The sequence below is a fragment of the Schistocerca gregaria genome, chromosome 2 (assembly GCF_023897955.1).
Source record: "Schistocerca gregaria isolate iqSchGreg1 chromosome 2, iqSchGreg1.2, whole genome shotgun sequence".
Classification (NCBI taxonomy): Eukaryota; Metazoa; Arthropoda; class Insecta; order Orthoptera; family Acrididae; genus Schistocerca; species Schistocerca gregaria.
Window position 1 is genome coordinate 386,830,415 of NC_064921.1, and position 17,402 is coordinate 386,847,816.

General features: G+C 43.4%; 1 protein-coding gene across 6 annotated transcripts in view; it reads right to left on the minus strand.

Annotated features, from left to right (window-relative positions):
- The window catches only part of LOC126320879 (rho guanine nucleotide exchange factor 12), a 1,029,890-nt gene that overhangs the window by 897,650 nt on the left and 114,838 nt on the right, over positions 1-17,402 (minus strand). For all 6 annotated transcript variants that reach the window (XM_049994132.1, XM_049994128.1, XM_049994129.1 and 3 more), the window contains exon 2: positions 8,127-8,335. In XM_049994132.1, coding sequence (XP_049850089.1) covers positions 8,127-8,335 — 209 coding nt within the window. The remainder of the gene's footprint in view (positions 1-8,126; positions 8,336-17,402) is intronic.

Here is a 17,402-nt window from a genome sequence, read left to right on the forward strand (position 1 = left end):
AGATGACTACAGTTTCTGCAATCTCACGAATTTTCATGTGACGGACTTCATTATCACATCGGGGATTTAGTCAATGTTACCTTTGCACCCCCCTCAATTGGACGGCCTGAGTGCTCTTCATCTCCTGTGCTTGTCTGGACCACATTTAAACACATTAATACGAACGTAAATTGTCTTCAATGTTGGTGCAGAGTCCAATTTTGTTTTGATTTGCGTGACAGTTCAACCTTTCAAATGAAAATGCTTAAAAACAGCATGAAGCTCTGCTTCAGACTGACCAATTGAGACGGCTGTCAACGATCAATTGTGCGCTGTACATTGCTGAAATTCCTTAGGCGATGCTTGGAATAATGAAGCTTAACAACCACGAAAGCGCAGCACAAATGTTAAATTTTTCAATAGAAATGTATCGCAATTATCAGACCATGCGCTACGCCGCAAGTGAACAACATGCAATTGCACAGTGCGAACGCAGTATTTGACTTGGCTGTGCTGCAAAACGAGAGAGAGAGAGAGAGAGAGAGAGAGAGAGAGAGAGAGAGAGAGAGAGAGAGAGAGGAGACGCGGCACGTTCCGCAACCCGAGACGAGGCGAGGCGAGAAGAGCCGGCGTATCGCGGCAAGGCGCGGCGCAGCGCCAGCCTACCAGCCAGCCGGCCCCAATGACCTCACGCGTCAAAGCGCCACGCCGCCGCCACCGACACCATGCGCTGCACTGCCGCTGCTGTCTCACTAGTTCTGGCCTACGCCCAATTTAAATTGCTCGGCGGAAGTTTATTACGTCAAGCGCTCAACTACACACACGTCGCCTCCGAAGCTGTACAATGGTTCAAAAGCACCCAAACTACAACGGTCAAAAATATATGTTGCATACTGCCGAAACTTTAATATTGAACGTTCTCACCCAGAAATACGTTGTAACGTCAATACATTGGTTTATCTGTAGTGTCAATCTAGTGGAAGCAATCAGTTTTATACGGTGAGGGTTGAGTACTTGCACAGTCTGTGGCAACAGTGTCATCTGTAAACATTGCAGTAGTGGTGCTGTGTGTCATTACAGGAGTTGTGTTGCTTCAGTATGGTTCGGAAAACAATAACGTGCAGGGAATGAGACTGGTGAATATAGCAGGAAATGTCGCTGTGAGTAAAAGTGGTGTGTGTAAAATCTGAAATAAGCTTCTGGCGACAGGGTCAATTGAGGTTCCTCACAGAAATGACAGCGGAAGAAAAACTTCAGGACCGGTACCTGCGTATAACAGCAAGCAGAAACCAGACAGTCTACGGCGGCAGCTCGAAACGGCTACAGGAGTGCAGGTGTCGACAGAAACGACACGAAATAGGTTCCGTGGGCAGGGATTGCGTGCCAGAAGACGTCTCGACGCTCCTCCTCTAAATCGGGTAACGAGTCGGGTTCGTGTCTCATGAGTACAACACTACTATTTGTGGACGAAGTGAGAGACAAAGTTCTTCTCTGATGAGACTCACATCAGTCTCCACCCTGACAATATTTATATTTGCGTGTGGAGGCAACGAGGACAACGTTTACATTCCTAAATTATCGTACGCCGCCACCCTCATCAAAGCGGTTCAGTCATGTTTTATGGTAGAATCACGTAGGTCGCAGGGCACCCCTTGTGTCAGTATATGAGAGGACGACTGGCAAGTATCGAAACGGTATCTTTGCACGTACTGTTGCTCCTTTTGGTGAGCATATCGGGGTGAGACTCACGCTGATGAAAATGCACGCCCCCATCGTCACCGTCTAGTGAACACTTCGTTAGCGGAGCACAGAACCAGTCGGATAAAACAGCCTGTCCTGTCCTGTCCCACCAAAGATCTTACAGGGCATCATACACATCGCTGGGGACGAAACGGACAATTTGATGAGAAGTACGCCCAACCGTATACCAAACTGTCTCCAAGTACGAAGAGGACCAGTTAGTATAGAAATAATGTTTTACGCAAGATGATAGTGAGAAGAAACTGCAACGTTTGCAGTTGAATATATTACAAGGTTTTGTTTTTGCTTATGTTTATCAAGTTTCTTTATTTTTGTTTCCTATGACTGTACCTGACAGAACAAAACCAGTTTTTGTTTCGTATTACGTCCACTACCGACAGCAATGTAATATACAACATTTATACATCAATATACATTTATACATCACTGTATTTAAATGTACATTTTTATTTCGCAAGCCACCGTACGCTCTGCGCTGGAGGCTATATAAACTGCTCAGAAAATCATTTTGCACCACCTGTATACTTGCGAAAATATTTCGGCTTACAAGTGAAACATACACCCAGGGGTTCACAGATTTTGCTCATCTTTGATAAGGTTACATTATGTAGTTAGTTGTACAAAATGCTGCTATATTTCATTGTGCTTCTGATGCGTGCTAGCCTTAAAAAAAAAAAAAAGTGGAACAACAACTTGCTCTCAAGGAAGAAAAGATGCTCAGTTGGGCATCCGGAGTAACGCTGCACGATCACGTGACAATTGTTGTCTTCCGTAAGTTATACTGAGTAGCACCAATAGTACACAAAATGGAAGAAAGACGCCTACGATGACATCGGCATGTTCTTATAGCAGATGTAACAGTGACAAAGGCTGCGGCGCCGTTGATCTAGGTTCTGTTACCCACTACTTTGCACATCAGACTTCTGTTGGGAGGGGGAGAGGAGGGAGGGGATAGTAGGGGTGTCTTACTGTTGTTTGTTACGGCCGCCTAGAGGTGTGCTTGTGCCGTGTATCCTAAGTAACTGAAACCTTAGCGACCTTCACGTCTCGTCCACATTTCGTTAACTTATACCTCCCACGAACTATGGACCTTGCCGTTGGCGGAGAGGCTTCCGTGTCTCAGCGATGCAGATAGCCATATCGTGTTCCAGTCAGCATTGTCAAAAGCTTGCTGTAAGTCTACAAATGCTATAAACATAGGTTTGCCTTTCCTTCACCTACCTTCTAAGAGAAGTCGTAGGGTCAGTATTGCCTTGCTTGTACCTACAACAAAGGGGTATCTGTTGAGAGGCCAGACAAACGTATGGTTCCTGAAAAGGGGCAGCAGCCTTTTCAGTAGTTGCAGGGGCAACAGTCTGGATGATTGACTGACCTGACCTTGTAACATCAACCGAAACGACCTTCCTGTGCTGCTACTGCGAACGGCTGAAAGCAAGGGGAAACTGCCACCGTTTCTCTAAATATTCTCAATAGTATTCCTGGAAAAAACCGTCGCCTCCCTTCAGGGATTCTCATTGCAGTTTCCGAAGCATCTCCATAAAACTTAGGCGTTGTTCGAACCTATCTCAAACAAATATGAATTGCTCCAATGTCTTCGTTTAATCCGACCGGGTGCAGATCCAGACACTCGTGTGCAGTACTCAAGAATAAGGCGTACTAGCGTCCCATATGCGGTCTCCTTTACAGATGAAACACGCCTTCCTAAAATTCTCCCGCTAAACCGAAGTCGACCATTAGCCTTCACTACCTCAATCCTTCCATGCTCGTTCCATGTCATATCGCTTTGCAACGTTACGCCCAGGTATTTAAAAGACGTGACTGTGTGAAGATGGTCACTATTAAAGCTGTATCAGAAAATAATCTGAATGAACTTGTATTTTTCTACAGTTACAGCCAGCTTCCATTCATCACAACTAGTGGAAATTTCGTGTAAGTCATCTTATTATGATCCTATAGTTACTCAACTTTGACACATCCAAGGCTCACGTCTTTTATTATTTTTTTTTCAAGATCTGGTCTATTGTGGCTTTCTGTAACAATAAATATAAGGTGTAGGTTCAAAGCTTTTAACCAGTTTCGTGCGTTTTTTTTCCTGACGCACCAGATTATCCGTACGACTTACGGTCCCACCTAGTGCGGCCAAACGAGGGTTCACTGTACTGTCAAGACGTAGCGAAGAAATCCAACTGGTCGCAGTGTCAGAGACAAGAAAATGATGGCGACGGCCACAGTTTAAATGGCGCGGCCTGCCAAAAACTGGCCCGCCCCGTCGCGCGGGGCAGCGAGCGGTCAGTTGGGATGCGGCCGGCATCGCGCCACTCCCACGCGGGTGCGTCCACCCGAGCACATTACGGATTCACTGGCCGGTTCCCAGGGCCCGTTACACACTCCGCGCTGCATATCCGCAGGTGCCAGCAGGCATGCGCCACATCAACAACCACAGCACAGTCCGGAAATACCACCACACCACAGTATGCAGCTGCAGTCCTAAAAGTTCAACTAAAATTTTAGAAATACGGTGTCTGAACAATTAACGTCCAAATAAGAGTGATCTCACTCGATGATATAACTAACTACTGAACTCATTCCATAGCTCATTAAGAAATGACAACCCTTTAAGTAAGAAAGGCTACATTACAGAGACGACACTGACTCTTCACGAACCCATACATATTACAAAAATGTGTGTGTGTGTTCCACATCTCCTGTTAAACCATTGGACCGATTTCCACCAACACACGATCGCTGTGGGAGTAAGAACCAACTACCTGTGATAGTTCTGGGGATACGGCGTCATAAACAGTGCAATGCGTGAAAAAGCCGCATAATTAACGACGTTTAGATTTATCACTTCTCTGCTACTCAACTCTATTCACAATACATTTCGCAAACAATATCCATATATGCCGACAAATACACCTACAAAATTACATCATACAACCAAACAAAGCTCAGGATATGTGACGTCATAAACACTGCTATGCCTGAAAAATGGTGCATCGTACATCAAGTTTTAATACATTTATTCTTTAGTACAACAACACTTCTGAAGTCGAGTCAACTGAAGGAAATCCCTGACACCCGCCAGCGCTTTTGACAGCTTTAAATTGCGAAACGCTATCGATTGTAGCCGAAAACGATAGCCGTCTATAGACTTATGAAGAAGTGTTACCATACAGACGTTTACAAAAGCGCGTTGCAGACACGCGGAGCAGCTGTACTTATATATATGTACTTTATGCATATTTCTTTGTACACTTGTTTCGTAATTTCAAACGGGTTTTCGAAGGACTTTTTTCTCGTATACATGGAAATGAAATTTTTTCGATATTGTTCTACAAACACAGTTCATTTCTTGTTTCCGTTTTAACAGAAAGTTGACAAAATGAATATCCGGGAAACGGCAATAATACATATAATATGGCTCTTCTAAATCACTGCAAGAAAGAATTTTACGCAGTAGGAACATAATAAAATCAAGGACCATTCCCACATTTATAAAACAGGGTACCGGTATGTAACTGTAGCGACTCAAAACACAAAAAAAGATATCAAACCTACTGAAGTATCGTAAATCGACACAGAGGCCATAGAATCTTTATGCTAATCAGCCAGCAAATCTCGATGAACAACGTGTCAAACTTCATTGATGATTTCGTAACATAAGAGTCCCACACTCAAGGAAATGAGTATTGGGGAGCAGATGCAGGAATACTGCATCGCCGTCCTGTGCGAGGTCCTACTGTAGATCGTTTCCTATTACCTTCCTCCGGCTTGGTGTGAGGTGTCACGTATATGTGCGTAGCGTGGATGACTGTGCTAAATGTTTGTACAGTGTAGTCTTGGGTTTGTGTTGTTATTGATGAAGCGAAAGGAGAGGATAAACGCGGTGCCGTCACATAGCCTACTCCTCTCGAATGACACGGAAGGGGCCGAAAAACTTATGTCCCGATACGACGGACGGATCACCATCAACTACGTCACATGCCCTCACTCATAAGACTTTCGGAGACGTTAGGAATTTAATGAGTGACATTGCCGATCAAGTACTGGAAGTAAAAATTTTTCACGGCCGTGACTAAAACCGGCTAATCATTAACTCGAACGTCGCCGCAGAAGCGTGCATTAGTGACTGCAGCTGCGGAGACGCCGTATACACTGTTTACTTAGCATTACATTCAAGGATAGAATGTGGGAAGATGGACTGTTTGTGTTTGTCAGAGCTGTTTTATTGTCTTGTTCTTGGGATTTTCCGGAGTTATTGGCAGCTTCCCGCGGGTGGCTGTCCCACGAGATGGTTCAAATGGCTCTGAGCACTATGGGACTCAATATCTTAGGTCATACTTCCCCTAGAACTTAGAACTACTTAAACCTAACTAACCTAAGGACATTACACACACCCATGCGCGAGGCAGGATTCGAACCTGCGACCGTAGCAGTCCCGCGGTTCCGGACTGCAGCGCCAGAACCGCACGGCCACCGCGGCCGGCCGTCCCACGAGATAAATGCGATTGTAACCATTGAGCCCTCCTCTGTAAGAAGTGCCAATATGTATTCCACGTACTTGAGCAGCACTCTGACACAGGTCGCACAAGCGTTTTGTAAATTTTTTTCGTAGGGAAACTATATCCTCGTATACTGCCGTTTACTTTATCCATAACTATCGCTCCCCCTTACATGCCCACGCAAGTCTACTTCTTCAGTGCTGAATCTTTTTTTATTTATTATGCAGAAAACGATATCGATATACAGTGGAACAGCTTCACAATATACTAAAATATTATAAGCTTGCAACACGCAATTTTCTGGCTGCGACTCTGTGCTAGTCGTCTTCGCTATTTTGAAGGCAAGGGACAGTTTCTGGTTGCAAGGGAAACTGAGATTTCGTCCGGCCTTAAGATGATGGAATCATCCTAAATGAGTGGTGGTCGGTGGCGACCTGGCTGATCTCACTGCGAGTAATTTTCCCGTGACGGACGGAGTTTTCCGATACCCGCTGCAGAGAAACTTGTGAAACTTCAGGCGGGAAGGAGCCCCTCATCAGAAGTGCTGCAAGCGGGAGAAGGAAATGGCAAATAAAAATGTCCACATTCTGCTCCTGAATATGACTGGAAGGCCCAAATGTGAAAGTCCTAGTGCTTCGTGAAACGTTCTGGAAGCTTGGGAAATGGATCTGGCCGACAGCCGTGTAGGTAGTGTCGTTTGCCATCTGGAGCGGAAGCACTGTTCTCAAGCATGTTTCTGAACTGAACAGTAGACGATCCTTCGTGATCAGTCGAGTTATTTCTTGCAGAGCAGAAAATTGACAGAATCGGAAAGTGCGGTCCCATGTGCGGGCGTGGTTTTCAAGTTGAGTCATTTTGGTTTTCTAGGCGTGTGTTGTCGTTTAGCGAGTGTGAAGACACATTATCGGCAGACATCTGAGTGAGGTTGCGGATCCAAGTAGCTAGCTGCAATGTGGCGTTAAGTTAACGAGACAAGCTTGGCAAGGTTTGTCCTGAAGCCAGTAAATTATATTCCTTCTCGCTGTCAGTCAAGTTTTTTTATGAATCTGTCCTTGTTGACTTACAACTGCTTTCATGTTTTGTCGTTGTGATAATCGGCGGGAGTTGTTAGGAGCCAGTTGGAGGCGGTGCATGGCTTGTTACTGGTTTACCTATCACAGTCCGATGGTCGGGTCTCGAAATATTTCTGAGAGCAGTTTACAGCATAAGTTTGGAGTAGTGAAAAGTTTTACCTTGTCCGTGAGCCAAAGCGGACCTGATTTTACGTATGTACTAGTACACAGAATTAATTCCCCCAATAAACGTTCCCTATTAAATCCGTGGAGCCGCGTAATTTGCGCCGCACAACACCAAACAGTACGTGGATTCTGCCTGTGGCCTGAAGTATTCTGCCCGAGACCTCAAGTCCCATGAAATTATAATTAACTTACACCGCATTCACAGCGTTATCAGAACGTTGCACGAATATGTTCTGCCTGTGGTGACTCCACTGAAAACTGCAACGCGGGATGCTCAGTGGGAGTGTAGTGATGTGCTGTGCCACAACTGCTGACTACCTGCGGCTCGGAAAAAATCTTACTTCCTCCAAGCGCTACTCTGGGAGACTTCTGATCACAAGTCACAATAGGCTCGCGCGTATTTCTTATAGTTTCTTACATTCCACAATGACGAAAAGGTGAGGTGCCTATCGCGCATTGGTTGCGACTCGTAAGTGGTACATCCTTATGCTACAGCAGCGCGAAAAGCTACCCCACGGAACGTTCATATCCAATTTCCAGTGGTAAAGATGATGAGATGTTACGCCTGTCTGTCTGTCAGGCTGCGGCCCTAGTAGCGCTCGCCTAGTGTGTGTTGTGAGCCGGCGCCGCCGCGGGCACTGACCTTCGTTGACGGACTGGACGTAGACGGGCTTGTCGCCGGAGATCTTCATGCCGTAGCTGTTGTTGTCGTCCTTGGTGACGATGATGGTGACGGTGTGCGGCGGGCAGTCGCCCCCACCGCCCCCGCCGCCGCCTCCGCTGCCGGGTCGGCCGAGCTGCGCGCGCCGGAGCGAGGGGCCGTTGCTCAGCCCCGGCGACACGCCCCCTGCCCTGCAACACCACCACGCCACCTCACTCTCTTGCACCAGCATACACATGTTCTCCCGAGCACTTGTACAACGCATCACAGAAGAATGGATCCATTTAGGACCTCCTGTGTACAAAATCACATGAATATACGTGACAACACACAATATTTACAACAATAACTAAATTATTTACATAAATCATTTCTATGTAGTAGAAGAGTTGGCAAGAAAAAATTTTTAATTTTTTTTTTTCAGTTACAACATCGAAGCAACGAGGAGAAACAGAGATCAAGGGAATGTTGATTTTAATTCGCCTTAATCCTAGTATTTGATCCCAAAACTGAAATAGGTAATCAACGGATGAATGTTTGCGATGAAGCACTGGGATAAAGGGAATGAAAATCAGCTTTTTAGCTTGATTCCAAATTTAGCTTTCCTATATGATAACGCCCTGGGCTACAATTCCTTGGAGTACTGTAATTATCGACAGCTTCATGTCTTTGCATCTTAAGGTTGTATGTACTGTATTGAACTGGGGACCTAGAAACGACGGAGAGGCTTCGTTCCCGTCGTAGCCGTCAGTGGTTCACAACCTCACAAGAGGCTACAGCAGTCCACCGCCCCCACACAGAACCCAGGGTTATTGTGCGATTCGGTCCGCAGTGGACGCCCCACCCCCCGGGAACGCCAGACGAGTGTAACCCCAATATTTGAGTGGTGGCAGAGTAATGACGGTGTACGCGTACGTGGAGAAAATGTTTGCGCAGCAATCGCCTACATAGTGTTAACTAAGGCAGAATAAGGGGAACCAGCCCGCACTCGCCGAGGCAGATGGTCAACCGGAACTTCGACATTAATCCGCCGGGTGAATTCGTGCTGGGGACCGGCACGCCTTCCCGCCCGGAAAGCAGTGAGTTAGATCGTAAGGTTGGTTACAGCGAATGTAATGACAAAATACATGACCTTGTTAGATTTATTGAAAGAAAAGAAAAGAAAAGAGAGAGAGAGAGAGAGAGAGAGAGAGAGAGAGAGGGAGAGAGCGCAAGTGCGAATAGGACACGCTCACTGAGGGTTCCGTACGAATATAGTTAAGTATACAGACAGTTCATCTATCCAGGGAACGAGAATCTCGACGATTTTTGTCAGCGGCACATGTGAAGTACGGGTTCCAGGGATTCCAAGACTTCCGTGAATGTATTAATTTTTAGTACGACGTCGGGTAACAAACTAAAAAAGAAATATTTTTTCGTGCGACATAATTACAAATTAAGAATTTTCTTTTTTTTCCCCTTTACTCACACCTTGAAATCTTGATTCTTGTCAAATTTCATGATTCTATGTCAACGGGAAGTATCCCGTAGGTTTTGATAAGTGAGTTTTCTAGTATCAAAATATGAGACATAAATGGCTGTATCTTCTGAATGCCCAGACTTAGACGCTTCCATTTTTTTTGCACCGCCGAGAGACTGTAAACGTTAATATGTTCTACAAATTTCAACTTCGTATGTCTACCCCTTCCTGGCAAATAGGGTTTTTAACAATTGGACGGACAGACACAGACACGGACAACAAAGTGAACCTGTAAGGGTTCCATTTTTCCTGGTTGAGGAACGGAACCCTAAAAAGAAGTTACGAGGAAGTGATATCAAGAACGATTGGCACCTTATGAAGATGTGGTCGCGACGCGTGCAAACGCTCGTAATGGCATGTCCTTCCCACGCTTTCGATATTCGCCGAAGTTGCAGCGTAACGGTATAGCAAGCAACTGCGTCCTTACGTGCGTTCCAAAGTCAGACGTAGCGTAAACATTCGTGGCAGCCCTCTCAAAAATTTATGAGCTCTCCAAATGGATGAAAATTAAGAGCAATTAATTTACAACGGCATGTACATTAATCGGGAGAAAGCTCCCTAATAACACAGAGTAGGAGGACTTAGTGCCATCTTAAGATCTTCCTTGTTTTATACAACCAACAATATATAGTGAAAACTCTGGAGAGGATCTGAACAGTTCCTACCGTTGCCATGATGAATGGCAACCAGGAGGGCGCCTCTGGCTATTCAGTATAGTCCAATTTAATTGTAACCTGCAAAATAAAAAAAAATCTAAAAGAGGCGACTCGATAACGGGTAAGTGCGGAACTTATGGGAAATTTAGTAACTGTGAGGACTTATGTTACCTAATTATCAAGTTTTTATGCTTGTTGCAAAAATTTCACCGCAATTCGTGCGCTTCTCTTTAAGGCGCCGTCTCCTTACAGAGTATTTAGAGTGGTTTACGGTCCGCAAATGATCTTGTTTGTCACACATTATATTCAGCAGACTTTTTCTTTTCGCACGTCGTCGTTCTCAGTTCCGCCAGACAGGTACTGTTTTCCTCGTCCGCGCTTAGCTGCTCCACAACAGACGTGGTGCAGACGCGAAGCTCAGACAGCTGAATCCTTAAGAAGGCCAGTAAACGGCTCTTAGTCGCCGTCTAACGGCACGTCCAGCACTTGAGGCGCTTCGCTGACATTTTTCACTTGGAGTGTAGTCTTGCACACGTCGCGCCAGGCGGAATCTCTACAAACCCGAGCAGGAACCCGGGAGGGGAGGGGGAACATGAAACAATCTATCACTCCTTTAGTGGCCGAAGACGACCCTGTAGTAGGGGAGTTTATTCATCATTGCATCAGTTTTACATCGGTTACGGGCACATTATAGTGTTACAGATTGAATATATATATATATATATATATATATATATATATATATATATATATATATATATATATATATATATATATATATATGCGTTTACATGCTTACAGGTCAACTTGAACAAGAATGGGCAGGAAACGGCCGCGGCTGTAAAGTAAGAACGGTGCCGGTATTTGCCTGAAATAATTTATTGAAACCACAGTAAACCTAAATCAAGGTGGCCACATAGGGATTACGGCCTTCATCATCGCGAATATGGGGCAAACATTGTTTTAACTGTGTTGTTCAGTGCTTGTCTGTTCATAAGCACGTGCAGAGCAGTTACTTCACAATGCAAAACGCTAGTGCTACAATGTTAATCATTTCTCAACGCTAGTCACTACATATGCAACACGCAGCAACAGCATCAATCTGGACTACGATTACGGTGTTTGATTTCCAATTCGTGCACCGGTGGTTCCTCTTTGCTTGGCTGAATCAGCACCTTTGACGTTTGAGATGTTAGAAAGAATTTTCGGTTTGGTTTGTTCTTCACAGTTAAACGTAAGTTCGACGGTTATGGATAGAGTTTGCTTGGGAAGCAGTGCACAGATCCGCACAAGTCGGCGGTCGATACATACAGACAGTTCGTCCGCGACTGCGAGGATACAGGAGACAGCGTGGGTCGGACAGACCGGTTCGTGTGTCGTTCACGCCCATACGTTTCGAATTCTTCAGTTTTCTGCCGAGGAACAAGACAACACGAACGGCGAGTCATGAGATGCGTACCGGGGCTTTCATAAAAAACCGGCCGTAGAGGAAACGCTGAATGTGCGGGAACGGCCTCCCTGTAGAGCAGAGATCCAGGAAAGTAACTTTCCCACTCTTACAACTCAAGTGTTACTGCTTATTCTGAGTACGGAACCGATTAATCTCTGACCTGTCCAGTGTAACCCCGGTTACAAGGTTTACACACTCGCGGTAAAATTACGTGGAGAAAGCGGAAGTAAGGAAAGTAAATTTAACTTTTTTAGACCAATAAAAACTGCGAAACTACATCCGTTGATATGCTCTGAATCGTAATGACTGTTTTACTGAAACTATATTTAGCCTTATCTTAGTTTAATTTACCATTACGGCTTTGTGGACGCCCAATATAAAAGCCCGATAACAAGTAGAAGACTAATTAGAAAGCTAAAGCGATAAATTGCCCTCAGAAATATTACGTAATATGTCAGTAACGCTCATGTTACGAGACATGCCATTTTAGAAGTACTCACACAAAGCCTTTTTTAAATTTTTTGATCAAAATTAGATTACAAATAATAAGAACAATGACGCATTATGACGATAGACAGTGTGTTGTATTACGAACAGTTCGAGATACGGAATGAAGTTCTTTAACGACAGACAGCACAGAAATGGTTATATTTTTAATGTACTACTATAGTGATAAAATCACAGATTTAAAAAATGAAACGACGTAGATTTTTTAAGAACTTTAGAGAGCCCTTTAAAAGCGAAGCAGAGCAGAATTTCGGCTACGAACACATGCAGTTACAAGTATAACTCGACGGGAAATGTGCTGAATGTGAGGACAAGGAAGGCGGAACCGCGCTATTTTACATCCACTGACGTGTCAACAGCGTGCAGCGCGGCTCCGGCAGATGAATGACTTGATGTCCACGGTGACGAAGATTTACAGCTGTCTCTCTGAAAATGTTCGCTCTGACAATTCACCAGCGAAATATAACTGTACACTTTTCGAGATCAATCGATAGTCGTTGAAAAGACTACCTTGTTCCGTATTAAAATCAGAGTTCTTTCAATATCCCGGAAGATAAAAACATTACAGGCATGATGGCGTGTGACCACGTTGCGTGAGCCATCGTAGTTGCAAAGGTCTGCCAGACAAGAAGTAGGTTACGCTGTATTAAGAGCCTGCAAGATCATTGACGATCTAGAAACACTGAAACCTTCTACTAACTTCTAACCATGGCTTAATACGCCATGTTTGAAAGCATTGGCTGCGTTTGAACTCACAGTACGTTAGAGAACTTTGCTAACGATATAGGTGATTGATATAGTGTGGTGTTCTTTTCGCTATCCCGTGTGATAACCGTGACAAGCTTTCTTCCTGTCAACGAGAAGATATCATATGTAAAAAGAGGGTAGTGTTACAGCTGAGTCAATTCAGAAAATTTCAAACAGAGCCAAACATTTTTAACAGCGATTTCAACTCTTTTTCAGCATGACTCTAATCCTACTCATATTTTCAGTGAAACGCCAACTGAATCGATGTAGCATTTCTGAAATTCCCACGTCAAATAAACATTAGAAAATGTCAACCAGCATCTTTTATGCTTGGATAAATATTGAATTTCTCACATGCCATCTTTTCTCCAACGTAAGGTTCTCTCTTCATATGAACCATTGGCCACGAAATAAATAATTGCTACAAGTAACAAATACAATCTGGCGCAACAAAAATGGCTTCGTTTATGAAAATGTTGGGTTTCGTTGTGCTGTCTTTGGGTGTACGTTCCAGTCTTATGAACAACTGTAACAGATAACATTTCGAATATCACGAACAATAACTTTCACAGTAAGGCAGAAAAAAAGTCGTTCTTAAGGGTAACCTAGCCCTTCATTACCTTTAAAATAGATTCCTTATTTCATTAAAGTTTCGCAGCATGAACTTCTTACAAAAAATGCATATCTGATGATAAATATCCACGCAAAAATTACAGTCTAGTGAATTCACGTGAAGCTAAAGAGCAGTTTGAAGAAACCTGTCAGGAAGGAATATCAGATTTCTAACCTTTTTCATTTGGCGGAAACCGCTAGCACAATACAGTCAATTGCTCTAGGACCGCACACCCTCCCACCACCTCCTTATAGTTATACTGTACCTTCTCTCTTGCGCAATTTGCGTTTTCTCGCACGAGCTCTTACTTCTTCTTCTCAAGTTTACAGTCTTAAAATGAAAATCACTTCACCAAACTATTTATGATCCACAATTCGACGAAAAATACATGCTTAACGATAAGAGGGCGTCATTCTGATAACCGAAGGCTGCCCAGTGCCCCGGTGCCTAGGCCCTACACTGGATTCCTCAGTGTGACGCCACATATTTTTTTTAATCTGTCGCTACATTTCTAAAAAGAGACAGCTTTTTTTAAAAAAAATCGTAACACAGCACGTATATTAAACTGCTCAGAAGTATCAGCATAATGCAACGAAAAATTTATTCAGTTAGCAAAGACACACGTCTGTTGACATTAAAAAGAAGTCTAGCACGCGAAAAGCTTTTTTAGCTTCTTTAGGCAGCTGCTTAATTCGAATCCCAAGTATTACTACATGGTAATATAGCTGCCTTTTTTCTTTTTACTTGTTTTAAATTGGCTTGCACTGGGAAGCAGACAACGGAAATTGATAAAACACTTGCAGGAAACACTTATCTTCGTTAACTGACTAGTTGACAGCGCTTCGGCACTCATGGAACGGTAAGCGAACAACTGGTGCATTCGACACCGGAACATGTAGTATGTTGTACGTACATTATGTAGCACGGAATCACGTCTTCTTGAAGTACCACTCATTTGGCATCGGAGTAACGTTGCTGATTCATAAAGTGCAGTTCTGCTTCTGGTATGCATGTAGATTTTAATAATGAGTAGTTAATGATTGTGGTGCTGCAAACATGTAATGTATGCATAAAAATAAAAAAAGGGTATACAAGAACAAAAATTATGTCACATAAAAAATATACTTATTGTGGTCCACAAAATGTGGACTTAGGCACTCAAATTTATCAACAACACTGGGTAATGAGAAAAATAGTATGTATTACGAGAATTGCAAAGAAAGTAATGCACCGCATTTTTTTCTTCAACACTTCTTTATTGAGCATAATGAGAATTACACACACGAAAGAATGGTGTTTCATCAAGACGCCTTATTTTTCCAAATAATCTCCATCCAGTTCTATGGCCTTCCTCTAGCGCGAAACAAGGGTGTGTATGCCCTGTCGGTACCAATCCTCGTCTGGTGGCGGATCCAGTACTTCACTGTGTGAATTTCCTTTGCTAATTGACAGATGGAGCACCAACTGCCGAGTCGTCTATCCCCGCGAATGACAACATCAGCTCGCTGCAACATGTCAGATGGTCTCCCCGACCGCTGCAAAACGTGGAGCTCCGCCGAACCGCCTTCTGATAATCTCACCCTCCATGCCCAGCGCCTTACTGTACTGTCGACAGCAGATGCTCCAAAGACTTTGGACAAGCGTTTGTGAATATTCCCCACAGTTTCTTTCTCTGCAGTGAGAAATTCAATGACGGCAAGTTGCTTGCAACCGAGGCTCCTTTCTCGTCGGCCACGGCTTGTAACATACATCACCTACAGACGCCATTTTCACTCCGTATTGCAGCTACGCTATATGCCGGAAGTGGCGGAAACTTGGCGTGCTCACTCAGGACACTTCAAATAATACATACGCAACGTTTCTAATTCGTAGCATTGTTTTAGGCTGAGGGGAAAAAATGCTGTGCATTAGTTTCTGGGCAAACTTTGTATTTACTTTTATTAGTTTCTGCGAAATGCAAGAACCGATTTCTCGCTTTGTTTTCTTACATTTTCTGTCCACTTGATGAGGCTGCTGCCGAGCAATTTGCATTCCGCGTATAATCAAAGGCGGTCCGCGGAGATGGCTGTTTATATCAAAGCACGGTACAAGTCTGCAAACTCAGGAGGATCGACTTCTGCCGACTGCGCCACCACTGGACATTACTATTTAATTTCAATTGATTTCTATTCATGTTCAGTTAGTGTTTAGTATGACTTAGAATTGCTGTTGATATTGTGCGTAATCACAGGCTGCTCCGTTGTACTGGAGTTTACTATACACACAGGACTTTCAAACAGCAGTTGAAACTTATTTAGTGAAAGTGATTTATTTATCTATTGTCTATATAATTTCAACTAAAAGCGTATCTGTAGATGGTGTGTTAAGTGTATTATTTTAATTAAATATTTTTTCAATTACCATGCTGACAACGGAAACTGATAAAACGTTTGCAGGAAACACTTATCTTCGTTAACTGACTAGTTATCTTAGAAGCTAGATTAAGGAAAGGCAAAACTAAGTTTCAAGCATTTGTAGACTTAGAGAAAGCTTTTGACAATGTTGACTGGAATACTCTCTTTCAAATTATGAAGGTGGCAGGGGTAAAATATAGGGAGCGAAAGGCTATTTACAATTTGTATAGAAACCAAATGGCAGTTATTAGAGTCGAGAGGCATGAAAGGGAAGCAGTGGTTGGGAAGGGAGTGAGACAGGGTCAATCTATGATGTTATTCAATCTATATACTGAGCGAGCAGTAAAGGAAACAAAATAAAAATTCAGAGTAGGTATTAAAATCAATCGAGAAGAAATAAAAACTTTGACGTTCGATGATGACATTGTAATTCTGTCAGAGACAGCAAAGGACTTGGAAGAGCAGTTGAACGGAATGGATAGTGTCTTGAAAGGAGGATATAGGATGAACATCAACAAAAGCAAAACGAGGATAATGGAATGTAGTCGAATTAAGTCGGGTGATGCTGAGGGAATTAGATTAGGAAATGAGACACTTGAAGTAGTAAAGGAGTTTTGCTATTTGGGGAGCAAAATAACTGATGATGGTCGAAGTAGAGAGGATATAAAATGTAGACTGGCAATGGGAAGGAAAGAGTTTCTGAAGAAGAGAAATTTGTTAACATCGAGTATAGAAGAATGCTGAAGATTAGGTGGGTAGATCACTTAACTAATGAGGAGGTGTTGAATAGAATTGAGGAGAAGAGAAGTTTGTGGCACAACTTGACTAGAAGAAGGGATCGGTTGGTAGGACATGTTTTGAGGCATCAAGGGATCACGAATTTAGTATTGGAGGGCAGCGTGGAGGGTAAAAATCGTAGAGGGAGACCAAGAGATGAATACACTAAGCAGATTCAGAAGGATGTAGGCTGCAGTAGCTACTGGGAGATGAAGAAGCTTGCACAGGATAGAGTAGCATGGAGAGCTGCATCAAACTAGTCTCGGGACTGAAGACCACAACAACAACAACCATGCGGAAAGACATCGGCAGACAATGCAATATTCTTCGCCGTTGTTTCATCACAGAAACAATAACGAAAGGCTAATGCGATTAAAATAATGGTCGATGACGTTGTCTATACTGACAATTTGAATCTGAACACACAATTGAATCAGTTTAGAAACTGTGATCTATTAAGAGAAAATAGAAATTGAAAGAACAGTCGATGGATATTGACTTATGAGCTACAAGGTTTTTTTGTGTATATAGTATTTGCAAGAGGAAAACTGCATTGTAACTTCTGTAGAAACTTTAGTAGGAACTTTTTTAATCGC